The 21,774-nt window shown below is 36.4% G+C and overlaps 1 protein-coding gene across 4 annotated transcripts in view; it reads left to right on the top strand.

Moving 5' to 3' along the window:
• Window positions 1-21,774, top strand: part of LOC144970464 (muscle-specific protein 300 kDa-like) — a 503,594-nt gene that overhangs the window by 405,626 nt on the left and 76,194 nt on the right. For 3 of the 4 annotated variants that reach the window (XM_078910139.1, XM_078910156.1, XM_078910165.1), the window contains 3 exons: window positions 3,472-3,816; window positions 5,594-7,375; window positions 9,665-9,805. In XM_078910139.1, the coding sequence (XP_078766265.1) occupies window positions 3,472-3,816; window positions 5,594-7,375; window positions 9,665-9,805 (2,268 nt within the window). The remainder of the gene's footprint in view (window positions 1-3,471; window positions 3,817-5,593; window positions 7,376-9,664; window positions 9,806-21,774) is intronic. The other variant, XM_078910148.1, reaches the window with a different exon arrangement.

The raw sequence follows: 21,774 nt of genomic DNA, 5'->3' as shown, positions 1-21,774 counted from the left end.
GTTCAGGTCTGTCGTCGGAATATCCCAAACTAAAAGACAATGATGATCTCAATTCTCACCCCGATAAACTTGACACTGCCAATCAATTTGCAACAAACGATAAAGATAATGATTGTCAGGCTGAAGTTGTTCACGAAACAGTGCCGGGTATGAAGGAAACTTCAGATGTATCGGATATATTATTATTACATTCAGTGGATGATTCGCATCGGGATCCACAAAAGGTAAAAGAAATTGAAGTAGAGAATTTAAGAGTGTCAAATAGTGATGATCTGAGTGTTAATAATTCACCTGAAATCAAAGATGTGCCAGATTCCGGGATAACAAAAAGACTTTCGAGGAATGAAATAGTAGAAGATGATAAAGTTGTGACTAGTGATTTTGATGGATTTAACGTTGTTGATAGACGGGAAACATTTATGTTGAAAGAGTCAACTCCTAAAATGAAGATTTCAAAGGTAATTATCACTTCAACTTTTGGTCGATTTATTGTCCCGCCCTATAAAAATATTAATTGATTAATTTGTTTTTGTATTTATCTATTGTTATCATTATGTAAGCATCATCATCATCATCATCATCATCATCATCATCATCATCATCATCATCATCATCATCATCATCATCATCATCATCATCATCACATTATTAATTATTATTATTATTATTATTATTATTATTATTATTATATTATTATTATTATTATTATTATTATTATTATTATTATTGTTAAATTATTTTACTGTTTATTTATTTATTTATTAATTTCAATTAAATTCCAGAGCAAATCATAATTGTGTGGAGGTAGCTATAGTCATCCATGTTTTTAAATTGCATCGTCTTTATAATTGGTATTACAGTAAACAAGATGTACAGAGTACAGAGGAAATCAAGTTTACGTAGAGTAATTATAAACGCGTTCATGAAACCATTTTTAGTTCATTTTTCATGTGATTTGTTCAATTTGTGAACACCAAGTTTTTACTTTTCGGGGGTTTTTCTCTTTGAGTTTGAACTTTTAAATTAATTTGTGCACCATTTCCCTGTTTTAACGGGGTTTTTTTTTGTTTTTTTTTTTTTCGTTTTGTTCTTGATTATTTTTCTGTTTTGTTTTTTGACACACATAGAATCTTTGCCATAGCGAATTTAGTTCCACCTTTACTAACACAATTAATTTTAGAGACCAAAAATACTTAAGCGTAAATCTTGACTTCTAATTTTCACACCTGAGTTTTGACGTTGAGAACTATCAACAGCTAATCCTTGAATCTTATTCTCCGATGCAGTGTCATGTACTGTGCATTTTTAATTCAGAAAACGTGAGTGGAGAAGGCACTTATGTTGATAACAACATGAGATGAAGTGAGTAGGAAAGTGCCAGAAGACAATAGAGAATAAAACTCTATAGGCGGCGATGGGGGTTTGAACCCGCGACGGTAGAGTCACGCTTTTCCCGGCCAGGCGGAGTTGTCTTACCAGTAAGGTTGCAGGTTCAAACCCCCATCACCTTCTCTATTGTCTTCTGGCACTTTCCTACTCACTTCATCTCATGTACTGTGTACCTGTTTTCCCGAGAGATCCTGGTTCAGCTGGTGTTTCCACGAACTGATATTTTGTTACATTTCCATTGTCTACTTTTTTGGATATCATTTTTTATAAAAATATTTGATTTTAAAACTCAACAATATGTCATAACATTGCCTGTAGCGTGGCTCAGCGGTACGGCCTTTGCTTCGTACCCAAAAGGTTCCGAGTTCGACTACCCGCCTTGTTTTGTGGCCTTGAGCAAGTCACCTCGCCCTAGCTCACTTTGCGGCGCTGTACTGCGGCTGACGCCTGAGTTATTCCAGTCTTCCCTTGGTGTAGACCCTAAAGAAAAATTTCCCCCTCGGGATGAATAAAGGGAATTTTATTTATTATTTATTATTTTTTATTTTTTAAAAAATTTTTTTACTTCTGATTGCTACTATTTTTGTTTGTATTCTGGGCGGTGCCCTGCAAAGTCGAGCCCTTAGAAAAGACTTGATCTTCATTATTTCACAAAATGAGAAACTAGTCTGTAACAGCTTTTGCGTTATTTAAAAGTTATTGTAGGAGCGTCTTACAGATGTCTTGTACTATTATACTGTTGTTTTTAGACCTTTTGTAAATAGATTTGAGTCCTGTTGATGGATATTGCAGTATTCTTATATAAGTACAGGTTTTAAAAATTCTGTAATTTGATATTTTGATTTACGTTTATATTTGTTAAGTTTTCAAATTTCACTTTCAAGAATGCTCAAGACTTGGCAACCATGACATTTACGAATATCTCGAGTGTTTATTGTCACGATTTGGATAAACTATCGACTATTGAGTTCTGTATTGTAATAAAATGTCACTTTTATTGCATCAAAATAAGTCATGAGTCTAAAGACATTAGTAAGTTTGAATTACAAATACGACGTATAAATCATTTCTACCCTGTGCGGAGCTATGCAATGCCCAAAACTAATGAAAACCTGTTAGTGACCCATCGCTTTAAGGGGCACCGTGGCTCAGCGGTACGGTATTTGCTTCGTACCCGAAAGGTACCGAGTTCGATCACCCGCCGCTGCGCTTTGTGACCTAGAGCAAGTCACCTCGCTCTAGTTCAATTTGCGGCGCTGCTGGCGCCTGGGTTATTCCAGTCTTCCCTTGGAATAGACCCTAGAGAAAAATTTCCCATATGGGATGAATAAAGGATATTTTAATGATATTATTTATTTATTTTTGAAACCGTGTTATGTCAGGATAGAATAGATGCCAAAAAGGTATATTTAAGTTTTTGAAAAACTAACATATGAAATGTCCTCGTCTCAGCTAAGGAAATTACATTAATCTTTTCCATTGAAATATGAAAATATAACAAACGTCTTATATTTATTAACTATAAAATATTCTGTTTTTAGTATTAATATACATTTTGTTGCACGCCATGGCTGTAGTAAAAATAAACATTAAACATTTTAATGCTTTTTTTTTACTGAATAAAAGATACCGAAACTTATTGTAAAGAACAATATTGAATCCTTTCTGTAGTAGGTTATCGTCAGTTTATGTTATGTTATAATAGATCAGCTCTCAGTAAGTGGCCAGTTGGTAAACCATTCGCCTCCCTCATAAGCACAGAACCGACATAGATTCCGGATGCAGTGGAGATCTTTTTATACCAACCCCCCCCCCCCCATCAATAGTGCAGTAATCAGGTACCTCGGTTTGTTAGGTCTGGCGGAAAGTACTTTGCGATAGACTAACGTCCTATCAAACTATAACAGTTGTCAATTGAATGCTACAGAGACCAGGACATACTTTGGTTTCTCGAACAGTGTGGCTCTGTATACTTACTTTTCTCTCAATATTTTAACAATGAAGTCTGTTTTATGCACTTTTTTTTAACCAATGTCTTTTGCTGTAGTTTAAGGAGTAATACTGTTGATTTGTTCATTTCAGCAACTTCTTGAAGATGTCATCAACAATAAGGCCAGGGCGGAGGAGATCGTACGGTCTCCAGAGGCAGCTCTTTTGGATATGCCTTTATCGACTCTGACTTCGACTGGAGATTCGACGACCACTCTGACCCAAGGGGGTCACCTGATGTCTGAAATGAACCTTCTCGAAGAGTCGGCTCGGGAACAGAGGGACAGTCTCCAACTCGCCGTCTCCGAACAGGAGAAATACGAGTCTGAAATCAGACATCTCAACAAGGCCATTTCTGAGGCCCAGCACAAGCTGATGGCATCTCCTGTGTTGGCCACAAGTGTGGGGGTGCTGAAACAACAGATCGCTGAACACAATGTGAGTACTTTCGTTTCGTTTTTTTTTAAAATGCATGCTTTGACGGAGGACAATATTGCATGATTCTTTCTCTTTTTTTTTCCATTTGAAAAGTGGTGAAGGTTAGACCTACTTTTTCATCAATGTTGTTTTTTAACTTTTGGTAAAACTGCAGGGAGAGTCACTAAAGCTCTGAATATCCGCCTGATATTTAAAATCGATGTATCATTTGTTCAATAATCGATTAGTTGTAAATACGTTTTCTAAGAGATCCTTGCCCATCAAATTTCAAAACTGAAAATACTTTCTTTTTAAAAAACAAGTCCAGGCGATGCGTAAAAGAAGGGGTATAACCCACGTCTACCATGACATACGTATTTGGTTGGTTTACTTCCCTTCATCGAAAATATGTAGGACTTTCTGTTTCATTAAAAAAAATGTCCTTTTACTTTTCTTTTTTTCTTCTATTTTTATGGGTTTTTTTTTTTTTTTTTTTGGTTTTTTTTTAATCAGTAAAGAATTTTTCGAACCTATTTTTATTATTTAGCTAATCTTATATTCTTAAAAAAAAGACATTATTAAGTTGATAATTTATATATTCAACTTTTCTTTTCTTTTCTTTTTTTTATTTCTTCTTATTTTATTTTATTTATTTATTTTGCTCAGCACATGCCTCATCTACAAGCAACGTTTTAATTATGGAAAGTAAATTTTTATTTTAATTTTTTTTAAATATTGATTAATTTTTATACCTTTGTTTTAGAATTAGGATAAATGTTGCGATGAATGTGCTTCGGTTCATGCTGCATGAATTAATTCTCTAAAATTACAGCATTGGTTGTATGTTGTCATAACACAAAATATTTCTCCTCCTACATTCATTTCTATTGCCTTTGGTAACCAGGTTTTGTATTAGGGCTATTCCATGCAGAGAGTCAAATTTTGATAAAATTGATGTTCAGAATAATGGTTCCTAAATGTTTTTATAATGAAGCAAAATGTCTTAACCTTAATCAAGGAGAGTCAACTATCATTATCTCATTTTTATATTGATTCAAAGGTCTCTAACTTGCTATTGCTATTAGATATCTGAAACGAAATGAACGACTAACTGTTTTACAAGTATTTGATAATATGATATACGTGACGCTGTATTACAGGATATGGAAAGGAGATTCTTTCATCGACAAGAAAACAGCAAGACTTTGAAATCAAATTAAAGTTCTCTCTCTATGTTAAACCATAGATAGCATTGTAACCAATTCTAAATCTCAGAGGTTCATAGTTTTCTGATGACATTTTTGGTCCTCGGGGATCTGGTGTAATTAACGTGACACATTGATTTCATAGTATTTGTTTACTTGGTTTAGAAGACTAAAGGATGATCTTTATTATTTGAAGGATAATAGTTTATGATCTTGACAATCGACCATTTATAGTATTGTGACAGCGATAAAGAAAGAGAAAACATATCAAATTAATCGAAATTCGTGTGAAATATAATTAATTTACATGATCTGGAATGGCCAATTTGCGAAAAAATGGAAAGGGAAAAATCTTTACAGTAAATTGCTATTGCAACGATTACATTGATGGTTTATCATTTCATGTTTGTTACATGGTGTAAAATGCAAAGCAAAGCCTGGTACCCTTGGTTCTTTAAATGTAAATATAAATTTGCATGACCAATAATTGTTGCATGTTAGTTTTCTTCCATTCTCATCCTAATTGAAACGAAATTCCACACCCTAATCATACTTTCACTCCATTCTTTACTCACGCATGCTTCACATTTCAGAACTTAGCAGCTCAAATAAAGGAATACCAGGAGAAAGTCAATGAAATCAACGAAAAGAGTCGAGAACTGGCCCTAAACAGCGCCCAACTTAGTCCAAGCGTCTTCCGTAAACATTACCTTCCAGAATCAGCTTATTCTGACTTCTTCTCGGCTGCGTCCCACCATCGCGCTAACTCCCCGTTACCATCTAGCTCCAATATGAACTCGGATACAATTTATACATTTGACACTCAATCCCCAAGATCTTATGATGGAATGCCAGACATTTCCAAAGACATTATTCCGAAACAATCTGCCCCTCTTTTATCACCCAATGTTACACCAAGAAGCGGTGTATCTTATTCCAAACCATTTAACACTTCTCTATCCATAAGTGGTAGTTTTGAGACTCCGCCATCTTCAGCTAGAGATTATGAGACACCTTTGTCTTCGGCGCGAAGCAACGAGGAAACCCCAATCTCTTCTGCTAGAAGTTATGAGTCTGCGCCATCTTCAGCAAGAACACTCACAGGAACCTTTATTCTTCCAAAGAGGTCTGACAAATTGCCAGAAATGTCCAAAACGGTCGATACTGGACCGCTTACCATCAAGACATCGGATTCATCATTTTACCAATCTCCGAGGGGTGTATCTAGTTTTGATAGCGGTATGGACAGCAGTACTTTCATATCATCCGCTCATAGTCTCCAATCCCAACCCAGCCCCTCGCCCAATGTCAGCTCCATGGCAGAAAGACTCAACAAGCTCCAGAAGGATAGGTCAAAACCTCCTCCAGGAGGACAACCTACAGAACTCTTACGTATGCAAGACTCGCCTTTGGAACTTTCTACAAGTCTGTCATCATTTAAGTCGGACACTGATGACACTGTGATGGGGTCTCCCCGTTCAACTTTAACTGGGTCCACGGTTCAATCGCCACGTTACACACCTTTATCCGCCAGTCAGGCTTCTCTTACTGCTCAGTCACCAACCAAATTTAAATCTCCAAGACTTCAAGCCTTGTCCAGCAGTTGGAAAAGTGCTTCGGAATCTGACCTCGTTCATTCTACACCCAGATCATCAAAAGAATATGGTCTTGGAGCTCATCAAATGCAACACTCTTCAAAGGTAATAAAGGGTACTGCAGTTGTACATAGTCCTAGATTTGAGAATCCATCACCAACAAAACAGGAATCCAGCCATATCGAACCGAGAGAAAAGTGGAGTACTTTACATCTCGGGCCACCCTCAGAAACATCTACTCCTAGGGAAAAATCCACCTCTTTGTTCATGTCAGGACAAAGAGGAGCCCTGTCTTCTTTATTTCCAGTGCCATCCAGTCATTCTCAATCTCTTCCTCTAATATCTTTATCTTCAAATCTCAAAGCAAGCAAAGCATCAGCTATAGCAACGCCCCCTACTCACACTATGTCCTATCCACGCAAATCCCATGGAAGTGTAAAAGGCAGTCTTGGGATTTCTTCTTTTACCATTTCTGACACCGAAGCCAAAGGATTCGAGACATCTTCCACGACTTCTTCCCATTCCCTTATTTCTGCTGTTTCCACAGTCACTCCCAAGGCCCAAATCTATTGTCATAACATATCGTTGCAATCTAGTTCCTCTAGCTCCGATTCTTCAAAGTATTTTGATGCATCATCCTGCTCTTCTCGTCTTACCGTATACCAAACCGAAAATAACCTGGGCGCATTCACGTCAGTTCCGACAGATTTCACAGATTCTACTGCTACAACTGGTCTTGAAGCTTCTGCTGGGAGGTCTTTCAAGTTGTATCAGCAATTGGTGGGTAGGATCATATTGTCACGAACGTGTGGGATTTCTCTAATTTTACACCACAAAATATCACTTACGATTTTGCATACACTCCATTTTGTCGTGATAGGTGCACATGCTATACACCAAAACTGATTATAATGTTAATGTTGATATTTATAAATTTCACATTAAATCTAGATATTTCATCGAACTAAGGTGTTTTCTAAAACCACTCATGACAATGCAAACCGTTCAGAATTTTAAGGGGCGGTTTGGGTCTAATTATTAGGAAAATCCTTCAAAAATTTGATTTTGAGATTTTGGTGGGAAATGATATTTTATTATCTTAGAAATAATAAAATTGAAGTCTAAATTCTTAAAGTAGACTATAAAGGCACGAAATACACATTCAAAAATGATGCAGGTAGTAAGAAATGTGTGAAAAACGGGAAGCCATTTTGCTATTTTCTCAATATGTCATTTTTCTAAGGGTATGGGAAACTGTGTCAAACGTTTCTCAGAATCTATTCAATGAAATTGTCTGAAAATTTCCATAGTTATCACAGAGATAATGTATTATGTCACCATAGAGAGATTTTTTTGATAAGATTTGTGATTTTTAAATTATAATCCTAAATCTGAATTTTTTACATCAATTTTGTCATAACATTTTGATTCTAATTTGTAATGATCTAATAAAAATTCTATAAGCTAAAGCCGTAAAATCTCTCTATGGTGACACACTATGGTACAATGTTGACAAGAGGGAAGAATATGGAGGTTATTCCTTCATAAGTTTTTGTGGAACGTTTGCCACAAGTTTGTTATATTTTTTTATGTCAGACCCCCAAATTAGGTCGCAAAATGGGTATCAACACAGATAATTAAAATTTTTCACCATAAATGTTGTTTTTTAACCTATATTGATGATACAGAATGATTAAAACCGCCCAATATAGGTAATTAAAATTTTTTTAGAAAAGACCCAAACCGCCCCTTAAAGTAAGAAACCTAACATTTTAAAAATGATTTTTTTTTAAAAATCTAACTCACGAAGGGTAAATTCTAATGAAAACTTGTTTAATAGAACAATATTGATCGTCAAAAACAAAAATAAATACGCATACAAATGAGATATCGGTGTCCATTTAATTTTTTTCGTTCGATGTTTTGAAATGTTATTGCACATTGCAGTTTATCATTGCAAATACACTCACCATACACATTGCACAGGTACGGTATGCTGTTTTCACTCTTCGTGTTGTCTTGCTAACACATTTTATTCTTATTTGAATGTTATCAGGACAATGACTGTAGTCCATTCCAAAGTACTCTTTGTTAGTGGTCAGATAGTTGTGTTTATCAGTCCAATTGTCTCATTTCAAATCTACTTCACATTGATATACTGTCTTTCTCTAGAAGGAAATGTGTATTTCTCTTTGACAAGTTAATATGCAAGACAAGAAATCGCAAACGATGTTGCCTAAGAGGTTATTTGACAAAGGATTAGAAATTTGCTTTGCACTCAGTTCTGTTTGCTCTTTTCTCTTTGTATCTCGATGACATTCACCCCATGTTTCATATTCAGAGAACACGGTTTTAGGTATAAATCGCGTTCATTACTACTTTGGAAATACCACATCATTATGTCTCATTTTGAAAATTGTTCTAACCCCTTCCTCTTCTTACGAATGGCCATGTTAAAGTTGACACCAATTTACCCCTTCCTCTTCTTACGAATGGCCATGTTAAAGTTGACACCAATTTACCCCTTCCTCTCCTTACGAATGGCCATGTTAAAGTTGACACCAATTTACCCCTTCCTCTTACGAATGGCCATGTGAAAGTTGGAATAATTTAAAGGATAGTACAAGTTTTATCGTATTTTAAGTAGTGCTTACCTCAATTTTCAACAACATGATAGCTTTTCTCTGCTATTGAATTCGTAAGTGATCACTAGAATTTGGTATTATTGTAATTTACAATTGTAATAATTCTAATTCACTATTTTACAGCACTTTATCTCATGTTTGATTGATTCTCGCACAAAATTAAACTTTTAGTTTATAAACTTGTCAGATATATTGAATGTTTTTATATCACTTAATAGAAATTGCATTTTGATTTATCTGTAATTCTTGGCTTTTACTTTACAAATTAAGACGTTTTAACAACAATGCTTTCAACGCACATATTGATTTATTGATTCAAATATACGAATTCATACTCATGATTTAATTTAAATTGAAAAATTATTTTAGAAACATTTCGGTTTTCCTCAAATAGTAAATTTTCGTTCATTCCCTGGAAATACAGGAAGGTCAGGATTCTCCATCGCGAGAGCGAAGTTCTTCATTTGGAGCTAAAGTGGTCCCTATGGGCAGACCTCTTGGTGAGCCAACGGCTAGTCACGGGTCCAAGGACTTTGATGTGTCATTCAATACCCTTCAAGAACAGGTGGGTCCATATCTTTTTTTTTGTCTACACATCCATCTATCTATCTACACACCCAAGCACACACATTCTCTCTCTCTCTCTCTCTCTCTCTCTCTCTCTCTCACACACACACACACACACACACACATTATATATAATATATATATATATATAATATATAATATATATAATATATACATATATTTATATACTATATATATATATCTTTCTAAATTGTCTGTCTATTGACTTATCTATCTATCTATCTATCTATCTATCTATCTATCTATCTATCTATCTATCTATCTATCTATCTATCTATCTATCTATCTATCTTTCTATTTATTTAACTATCTACCTATCTATTTATCCATCCATCTATCTATCTATCTATCTATCTATCTATCTATCTATCTATCTATCTATCTATCTATCTATCTGTCTATTTTATCTATCTATCTATCTATCTATCTATCTATCTATCTATCTATCTATCTATCTATCTATCTATCTATCTATCTATCTATCTATTATCATATCTATCTATCTATCTATCTATCTATCTATCTATCTATCTATCATCCATCCTATCACTATCTATCTATCCTATCTATCATATCTATCTATCTACTCTATCTATCTATCTTTTACTATCTTCTATCTATCTATCTATCTATCTATCTATCTATCTATCTATCTATCTATCTATCTATCTATCTATCATCTATCTATCTATCTATCTATCTATCTATCTATCTATCTATCTATCTATCTATCTATCAATATATCTATCTATCTATCCATCTATCTTTATCCATCCATTTTCTTTGATTTCCCGCATTGTTACCTTTTTCGAGCGTTTCCTGGCCGCCCCTTTTTCTCATACACGTTGATCCTACGACAAAGCCTGTGAGCTGTGGCTTTTGAATGTTGTTGTCACCCCGTCTCCACACATAACGTCATTTTAAAAAAAACCGTTTTTTTTAATGTGTGGAATGGGTTCTTATATCAGTAATGGTGAGAACTAAAGGGTGGAATTGATGAGGATGGCTCAGTGCTAGATCGTTTGCTTGTTAACCTCTCTCTAAGCCAAGCGGTCCCTGTGGATTTCCTTGGTTTGGCTCCTGTACACCGCGATAAGTGTAATTTCTAGTATCATCTGATTCCCTTTATCCTCACCTAAAAGAATTTTTGACTAGTTGGGGTCATTGTAATATATTGTTGTATATATATATATATATATATATATATATATATATATATATATATATATATATATATATATATATATATATATATATGTGAGTTTTTTGGCCAAAACTTTTAACGGTTTTTTTGTAATGCTTATCTTACCACCCACGGTCGGCCACGGTCATCAATGTTTATCTTGCTTCATCTTCCGCTACTTTTCCTTTTCCGACTGATTATCTTTTTCTTCCATTCTTGACCGCTAGTGTCCACCGCTGTTTTTATGCATGCACCACTAGCTATTTCCCCCCCAATTCCTGCGTCCAATGAACCCATACCAATGTCTAGTGAAGCGGAACCTCGTTGTGGTTATTAGAGCATTTTGAATGGTAAAACTGCTAGGCGAAGAGCGATTTACGTTGACTGCTGGCCACGTTCTGGGAATCCATTTCGAAATTTGAATGCTCGTGCTTTAACTTACGTTTCGTTATCACTCGACGATAGAACGCATTTGTGACCTAACGTCTCAAAACGGTATTATGTCGGGATGACCCAGATGCTAAAAAGTCAAATTAAAGTTAAACTGGACAAAATTATGTATTATTGGTATTCAGCAACCTGAAATATGATATTCATTCTCCTCAATAAAGTTTATAAACTCAACGCAAGTCTGATATTTCTGGCTACAAATTCAATTTTCAGCATCTTAGTCATCCCGACTTGATACCGTTTTGAAGAACAGGCATTTGGTATACTTCATCGTTTTGGTAGATTATGAAGTGGATATAAAAATCATAAATACAGGGATATAATATATTAACAGGTTGCCTTCTAGATTGCTTTTGTTGCCTCCAATCAGAGGCCTTTGAACTTGTGTTAGATAGCTATCTATATAGCTCTCCTTCTATCTATCTATCTATTTAAATTTATCTATCTATCTATCTACCTATCTCTACCAGTCTCTCCCAGCATATAATTGATTAAAGGAAACGTGTAGATACTATCAATGCCAGAAGCAAGTCCAAGAGACATTTAATTTCTCAAGGCACCAAGCCTGTAGCAGCGTGTTTTTGATTTAAAATAGAGTGGTCACCCTTGGCTTTTGAACTGATTTTAAAAGATGATTTTTATTCAAATTCCATAGCGCCATCAACATGTGTATCAAGGGTTACATGATATGTGTGCATATCTTCTTCTTCCCACTCCTCCACGTCCTCCTCCTCCTCCTCTTCCTCCTCCTCCTCCTCCTCCTCCTCCTCCTCCTCCTCCTCCTCCTCCTCCTCCTCCTCCTTCCTCTCTCTTCTTCTTCTTCTTCTTCTCTTCTTCTTCTTCTTCCTTCTTCTCTTCTTCTTCTTCTTCTTCTTCTTCTTCTTCTTCTTCTTCTTCTTCTTCTTCTTCTTCTTCTTCTTCTTCTTCTCTTCTTCTTCTTCTTCTTCTTCTTCTTCTTCTTCTTCTTCTCTCTTCTTCTTCTTCTTCTTCTTCTTCTTCTTCTTCTTCTTCTTCTTCTTCTTCTTCTTCTTCTTCTTCTTCTTCTTCTTCTTCTTCTTCTTCTTCTTCTTCTTCTTCTTCTTCTTCTTCTTCTTTATTGCGCCTTATCTATCTGATTTTGGATTTCTAAAACCAAGTGTACCCTCTTAGTCTGTCATAAAAAAATAATAACCGATTTTTAAGGTTGCGGAACTTTAATTAACTGAGATCTTATGAAGCACCGTTCGTTTGTGGAGTCATGTGCATGTTCAAAATATTATTATTATTATTATTATTATTATTATTATTATTATTATTATTATTATTATTATTATTATTATTATTATTATTATTATTGTTATTATTATTATTATTATTATTGTTACGGCACCATCAAACACAACCCCATACTCTCTGATCCAAACGAGTTCAATGATTTTCACGACAATGATTCCCCCGACTGCCTTATTGCCATTAGCTTATTTCACGATTGGTTTTTTTGCAACTTACGCACCATAAACCTAATGAACCTCTACAAAAATTAATCCCCGTCACTCGTTCTCTGACACAAACACCCCCCCCCCCCCCTCCCTTTCTCTCCGTATAATGCCTAAAGCCTCTTTACTTTCCCACCAGACTTTATAACTAGCCCACCTTAAGAAAAAAAGGGTTTCCTTTCACTTTCATGTCTACGTCTTGCATGTTACACCGTTGTCATTCGTAGGTTTTTACTACAGTCAGGAAGGATTATTATTATTGTTATTATTATTGTTATTGACTCGTGGAAGATTCGAGAATGGGTTTTTGGAATAAATTTATATCACCAAATCAACAATCGTAGAATGTTTAATGTATGTATAATATATGTAATTCTTTGTGATCTAATGTTGACAAGAATTACCTTTGACAATGGCGACCAAGACCACGGGACTCTATTTGAGATTGGTGGGTATTCGATCAGTCATTTATTTCCCCCTACCCCCAGTTTAACATTTTATTTATTAGTCATATATTCGGAATAATGTTATCTTATAGAATATTTTATACGACGTGCAAATAATGCACTCAATCCCGCGCACACACGCCCATACACACACACACACACACACACACACACACACACAACAAACACTTGAGATTACGCTGTGCATTTAATGTTTTAAAATCTTCTTTTGAAATAATAGAGTTTCCTTTCACCACTTTTCAATTTCTGGCTTTCACCTTTATCTTTCCGTGGCGTGGAAGCGAATCGTGTTTCACAGATATCGCTGTCACAATCTTGGTTTTGGACTCCTGGTCTTTTAAAATTTATTGATGATTATTGAACTTTTGTTATAAGATGATTTAATTTTTAATTCGACAACCTCACGGCTGAGACCATGGTGAGTGTTATGGGTAAATATTTATTCACTAAGTTTCGTTGTATTTCATACATGATTTAATATATTTAAATAAAATTGTCTTTTGATCAGGCATTTCCAAGTAAATCCTGTCATTTCTTGAATTACTTCCGAGTGATTGTATTTTAATAATGACTGACAATTTTATTAACTTAAAACTTATAAGTTGTTAAAAAAAATATTAATAATAATGTTCATGATCATATTTTTTACTTCGATGAACATTTGATGGACTAAGAACAGATTTAAAAACTTAAAACTTCTAAGTTGTTAAAAAAATTATTAATGATATTGTTCATGATCATATTTTTTACTTCGATGAACATAAATTTGGTGGACTATGAACATTTTTGTTACCAAGAGATATGACGGGATTGCCAAACTTTTGATAGATTTGCAGTTTTATAATATATTTATTTAATCTAATGCTTTTCTGTTTTTCAATTCAGAGTATAAAACGTATTTAGATTCGCCCATTTGTAAAGTGTATCCTTTAAAATTTGATTCGGATGATTAAGTAGGTGGCCTATCTAGTTTTTAAGCAACGCAAACGCCCGAAAATTGTTACCATGAAATATGCGTTTCTATGAATATATACGTTTTTGTTGGATAACTTGTGTGGCATTACGTCATTAATGAATTAACCGTTTTTCGATGTTTAAAGAGACGCGTGTATTTTGTTGAGTTTGATTTTTGTCGTTGTTATTCTTATTTTTTTTTTTTTTGGAGGGGGGGGAGGTTACTGCTTTATTTTTTTGTTTGTTTTGTTTTTGTTGTTTTTCTTTTTTTTTCTTTGTTTTGTGTGTGGGTGTGTGTGTGTGGGGGGGGGGGTTGTTTCTTAATACCTTTTTCCGTGCCATTTTTTATGCACCAGTTTAAAGACGTGAAAAGTTAAGAAGACAGAATGGGTTCCTTCTGTAATTGTGCGTGATGCGCAGAGTCATTGGAGCTTATTGCTTCAGGCGATAGGCAAGTCCTTAAGCGTGCTATCTGTCGTCGGTTCACAGTTATATAATATGTCGACGTCAGAGACATAATTGTGATTTTTAAAAAACATTTTTGATTAAAAATAGAAGCATTGAAATTTTTATTTGATTAGTTTTAATACATTATACGATAACTGTCGCAATTTTCAAAGCTTAAATCGCTATATGTTCATTGAATAACCTGGGACTCATACGATTAGGTAATAGTAAAAATTCCTCCTTGTTAATAGCTATACTGTCATAGTATGGAGAGGTCACGGAGAAACCACCAATTCTGCTAAGCTACTTTTGTCATGTAATGTAAATTTTGCTGCTCGAAGCTCAAGCTCGAAGAAATAAATAAAACTAAATGTGACATTGAATGTAAGCTTAAATAATTTAATTCCTGTCCAAAGGCGAGTGTCATACCACAAGACCACATAGCCACATAAGGGCTCGAAGAAATAAATAAAAATAAATCTGACATTGAATGTAAGCTTAAATAATTTAATTCCTGTCCAAAGGCGAGTGTCATACCACAAGACCACATAGCCACATAAGGGGGGTCCCAATAGATAAGTTGGAAGAGCACTCGCTTCACGCGGAAAGGAACCGGGTGCGGTGAGATTTCATTCTGTCCTCCCAGCAGTGACTGGGTAGTGTATCTGCTAAATCTAACGAAAAGTACTTTGTGAAAGACTAGCGTCCTATCTAAAGGGTGCAAGCAATTTATATCGTCTGTTTACGTATATCGGGGATATGGGGATACAGTCCGGTTCCATAAGTCCTATGGCTCTGGAGAAGGCCAGGTCAATGAATCGGGGCACCTCAGATCATCCGCTTGTGTGATTTGTCCGATATTTGCAAATCGATATATCGCAGTGTTTATATAACCGATTACCTACTGCTGTAGACTGGTTTACCGGCGTGGCCACTGTCAAGGCAACCAAGAGAATGAGGTTGAATCTGAACGTGAAATTGCTTTCAAGCTTTATAACACAGACATTGCCAGTCTTCGTATGCTATATTATAGGAGTTAATTAATTTTGAAAAATAGACAGCTTCATCTCAGTATCAAATTGTTTTTATTCTTGCCGACACTCTAAAGTTGAAAATGACTTCACGACGATGAAGTCTTTGACAGTCCTTCCAAGGGTAGACTGGACTAACCCAATCTCAGCCGCAGTGTAGCGCCGCGAAATGTGCGAGGGCGAGGTGACTTGATCAAGGGCACACAGTGCAGCGGCGGGTGATCAAACTCGGCACTATTTCGGGTACGAAGCAAAGACCGTACCACTGAGCCAGGCTGGTACAGGCATTTTTTTTTTGGACGAGACCAGTCATTTTAATCGATCTATATGCGAAAGAGTTTTCTGGCCATTTAAAAAAAAAATGTTTTTTAAATTTTGAATTATGGCAGCATAGCTCTGCCGACAAGATGATCATGGGGTCGTCTAAATTTAGGACATCTCTCACATTTTTATTCTCACATACACGTGACCTAAAAAGATGATGACTTTACATCATTCGAAATGTATGCATCACTTTGTCAAAACATTGGGAGAAAGCTTCTCAATCTGGGAGGCCAGTTGGTTTGGCTGGTATGCATGTATTGTAATGAAGGTGACCAATTCTCAACAATTATTATTGAGAAGTGGTTAAGGCAAATTATATGCCAACCAACCGTTAGTGGATGACTGCCGACTTGTTGAAGTCGGTCGTTTGGACCCTTTACTGGTGCACTGAGGTAATCGGCAATAGGGAGTAAAGCAAACATTGACATGACATTGTCACAGACCGTGTCCTGTTCCACCAAACACTGTCATGACATTGTCACAGACCGTGTGTCCTGTTCCACCAAACACTGTCATGACATTGTCACAGACCGTGTGTCCTGTTCCACCAAACACTGTCATGACATCGTCACATACCGTGTCCTGTTCCACCAAACACTGTCATGACATTGTCACAGACCGTGTGTCCTGTTCCACCAAACACTGTCATGACATTGTCACAGACCGTGTGTCCTGTTCCACCAAACACTGTCATGACATTGTCACAGACCGTGTCCTGTTCCACCAAACACTGTCATGACATTGTCACAGACCGTGTGTCCTGTTCCACCAAACACTGTCATGACATTGTCACAGACCGTGTGTCCTGTTCCACCAAACACTGTCATGACATTGTCACAGACCGTGTCCTGTTCCACCAAACACTGTCATGACATTGTCACAGACCGTGTGTCCTTTTCCACCAAACACTGTCATGACATTGTCACAGACCGTGTGTCCTGTTCCACCAAACACTGTCATGACATTGTCACAGACCGTGTCCTGTTCCACCAAACACTGTCATGACATTGTCACAGACCGTGTCCTGTTCCATCAAACATGTCATGACATTGTCACAGACTGTGTGTCCTGTTCCACCAACAATTCATGACAATGTCACAGACCGTGTCCTGTTCCACCAAACACTGTCATGACATTGTCACATACCGTGTGCCATGTTCCACCAAACACTGTCATGACATTGTCACATACCGTGTGTCATGTTCCACCAAACACTGTCATGACATTGTCTCATACCGCTCCACCAAACACTGTCATGACATTGTCGCAGACCGTGTCCTGTCCCACCAAACACTGTCATGACATTGTCACAGGCCGTGTACTGTCCCACCTAACATGTCATGACATTGTCACAGACCGTGTCCTGTTCCACCAAACATGTCATGACATTTTCACAGACCGTACACCTTCAATTTATCTTCAGTCCTCAAACTGGGGACTTCTTTGACAACCTGGGTGCCGTCTTAATCAATCTATTATAAATTTAAATTATAAGTTTTCTGGCCTAAAAAAATCCTTTTTGTCAGTGTATAGCATAGCCCCCGCCCACCCCGCCCACCCCCATGACAGTGCATACAGTTAAAACGTTTAATGAATGATAACGGCAAAAACATAATAATAATATGTTATGCTCTAATGACTACCATGAAATTGAATTCCTCTTTTTCTTAACTTTGCTCTCTCTTATATATTTATATTTTTACATCAAACTATCAGTCCTAAATTGAGCGTGCCTAACAAAGATAGTTATCAGTTATCTTCATCATTGGGTCAAATCTTGAGAAATTACGAAATCGTTTAGCGTTTGTTTGAGGATCAAAGCAACTAATTTAAAACACGTGAAATAAATTATATAAACGAATAGTGCCTAATGTTATGAATAAACGAGTTATGTGTATAAAAATAGCTAGGTTTGCAACCATTGTGGAAGTTAAAGGAGACATCAAAAGGAATTATCCAAGCGAAGGAAATCAGGAGCCTGGCACCAGCCATGTGTAAACGGGATCAGTGACTTGTTTCATTCTCGGTCATAGATAGATTGGATTATAATGGAAAGCAAAACACTGACGATGACCATGATGTCTGTTTCTTTTACATACTGTACAGTCCATTACTTGACCAGAGGGAGGGGCGGGGGGGGGGGGGTGGCTTGACTTAATATATTATCTTATGCAATGAATAATTATAATCAATCGGCTCAAAACGGTATCTTGACCTCGCGAAGTCCCGAGTTTGAGAGTGTTTGCCAAGATGAGGGTCATTTAAATCGATCGATATTTGAGGGACGAGTTTTCTGGCCAAATGTTTAAATACGTGATTTTCTAGAGTGCGACAGTTAAATAATTATTCTAATTTACCCTGGACATAATATATCACCGTCTTCAGACGATTTGACCCACATTCGATTAAGCTTGGTGGCAACAACAAAAGAAATGTTCATTTGTCTCACGATCTGATAATTTTCAATGAAAATAAAGTTTTAAGTCATCTGGCCCCGTCTGATGATAGAATCTAGTACCGATATATATATATATATATATATATATATATATATATATATATATATATATATATATATATATATATATAGTTAGGACTGCGAGTTGAATGGAGTGAACACACATGAAGTCCCATAAATGAGTTATTATCACACGTTGTGTTGTTAGATATTAATTGACCAAGACTCAATCGATCTCCAGCGCCCTCTATAAATCGAAGATTGACTTTTGATTTCCTCAGTGGGGACTTTCCACTCCACCATAGAGTCCTTAATGTCATCGATCAGCTCCCCCCCCCCCCCCCCCCCCCCCCCCCCTCTATCTCTCTCTCTCTATCTCTCTATGTGTGTCTCTCTCTCTGTGTCTTAGAGAGATGTGTAAACAAAAGCACTCGAGGGGAAGAAAGACTGGAAGGGTAATGACAGTGGGGTGGTGAACCGCTTTGATAAAACAACCAAATATTGTTTTTGTTCGTTATGGGCCAATTTTCTGTCCAGCGAGAGAATAATATTAGTATGACCCTATGACACTGCATACTATTGTAAACTTAAGAATATGTTTATTCTTTTTTCTTGGCATTGAATCAGCAATTTTTGTATGTATATTCCGGCCGTCAATCGTGGTGTGCCGATGTTGTATTCCTACGGCTTTTATAAAGATCACAATAGGATTGTGTTGTGTTAAGGTTGAACACACCATAGCATTCACTCTACTATCAATATGACAATTTGAAACAACTTTGTACTAAATCGGCAAGTTTCCAACGAATGAGGACTGTGATCTGTGATTATTTGTTTTGCGAAAAAAAAAAGGATGTATTGATTTTCAATAATATTATGTTTGATTAGTTTGATTGTCATACTGTTGCAATCTTTTATAGATAGTGTTAGCGATATGGATTGGTTGTGCTGTCAAATTTCTGTGTTCTAATTCAAGTCTCTGGTGCAAATAATGAGATAGTAGATATAGCTTCCCTGTGATCAATATTGTTCTCTTTTTTTAAAATTTAAAAACAAGAATATCTCAATTAGTTTAAAAAAAAAATAAAACATATTATATGAAAAATGCTGTCCATGTTTCCAATGTTAACCTGCTGCTGATAATGAGAGGGTTATTTTTCCAGGGAAGAGGACGGGGCCGGGGGGGGGGGGGGGGGAGGGCGATAGAGCGGCTTTGTAGTTTATCTGTTATGACACCCGCCTTCGGACGGTAGGGTTTGAGTTCCGCTTTGAGCGGTGCATAGATGAGTCATTAGGAAAAGGTTCTTTTGTCATATTATTCTCTCACCGTACTCAGGTGTAAAATTAGTGCCTGGCTGTTTACAGCGTTGTCTCTATAGAAAAAAAAGGTGTAATATCCCCTAACAGGCATCATGTCTCGTCCTACATGTTAAATGCTGCTGTTGACTAGGGGCCCCCTTGTAAAGCGCTCTGAGCAGGTTTAGTGGATATTGCCCTATATAAATGCTCAAGTTTGTTTACCAGCTTGAAGCGATTTTAAAACGATCTGCATTTGTGTGTATGATCGATATTTCAATACGAATCGATTGCCTTCGATTACTTTCTTTTCGATTTATTTTATCGTCAATTCCGTATCGGTTAAAAAAGTATTGGGGTTTAATTGCCATTCTCTGTCTTTGATAACATTCATTGTATGATCTTGATGAAATTAATTTCCAAATACTCTTTTTGCTTTCTCGTAGATGCCTCTTTTCTTGTGTTTAAACAGCGTTTCGTGTCTTTAAAATCTCTTCTTCGGCTGTAGCCTATCAGTGACACTTCAGTTCTCATTTTACAATTTGCTGTACATTGTTTTTTTTCTCCATACGATTAAAGACGACAACGCTAAGTCATGTGAAAAAACAAATTTACTTAGCGCACGGTAATTTGTAATTATTACATTTTCTGACACCCCCCCCCCCCCCCCACTTGTCCACCCAGCAGTGATTGGGTAGCTAGGTCTGTTCGATCTGGCGGAAAGTGCTTTGCTACTGTCTGTTTCACGCTGAAGAATCCGGGTTAATCTCCGGCTCTATGGGCCTTGATGTCTCTGAAGGACAATAATATAGATGGCATGGAGAAATCTGTTTTTAAGATTCATATCAGATCGTTTAACGAATAGCGTCAGTCTTGCCTCTATGATATTTATCGGTGTCTGTTGATTGTAGGTTCCGTATTATTTCATCCTTTGTGCACTTAACGTTCCCGCTAATTGGCCTCTCTCTCGAACAATCACGGAAGGTGCTTTGTTTGGGAAAAGATGTAAACATTCAGACGAATTCAACCAAGGTTGACGTATTGATTGACTACGGTAGTCATAGCTATGGATGTTTGAGTCGATTATTTAATTCAGAAAAGTGAGTGGAGCAGGCACTTATGTTGATAACAACAAGAAATGAAGTAGAAGGAAAGTGCCAGAAGACAATAGAGAATAAAAATTTCGCGGCGGCGATGGGGTTTCGAACTCGCGACCTTACTGATACGAACCGCGTGGATAGCTCATACGCGGCCAGGTGGAGTTGTCGTACCAATAAGATCGCTGGTTGGAACCCCCATCATCGCCGCCGCGAAATTTTTATTCTCTCTTGTCTTCTGACACTTTCCTACTCACTTCAATTCTTGATTTATGTGTAGTGTTATGAAAGTGATGGAATAAAAGTACGTTTCTTAACACTATTTGTCTATCCTTTCATAATGGCCCTCCAGTTGGTGGGGATTTACACTGTTTATTGACCACTGTCCTTTCGTCTTATTTTCCAAAATCTAACATGTCGATATCTTGATTGACTCTTCCGACGTGGATCAATAGATGACTTTTGGAATAACAACTAAGTTTGATAACATTGACACAATGGCTGTTAAAATTCTAGTTGGAATGGAAACAGAAATATTGGTTTTGTCGTTTTCTGGGTCAAATGTTGAAAACGTTGATTGTTCCATTGTCCCAGGAATTTTTAATGGCAGATAATGAGAGCTATAATATAATACGACTGTAAGAATAGAACGGATTCTCTGACGTCCTTTTCAATGAACTCTTTGATTGATACAATTCTTTGATTTGTCTTCCGTAGACACCCTTCGATTCTCCTCAATCCATTGATTTCCAGAAAATCATATC

The sequence above is a fragment of the Berghia stephanieae genome, chromosome 1 (assembly GCF_034508935.2).
Source record: "Berghia stephanieae isolate SIO BIC M18660-M18661 chromosome 1, UCSD_Bste_1.3, whole genome shotgun sequence".
In the NCBI taxonomy this organism is placed as follows: domain Eukaryota; kingdom Metazoa; phylum Mollusca; class Gastropoda; order Nudibranchia; family Aeolidiidae; genus Berghia; species Berghia stephanieae.
The sequence above is the reverse complement of the archived record's forward strand: the minus strand, read 5'-3'. Positions and strand labels throughout refer to the sequence as shown.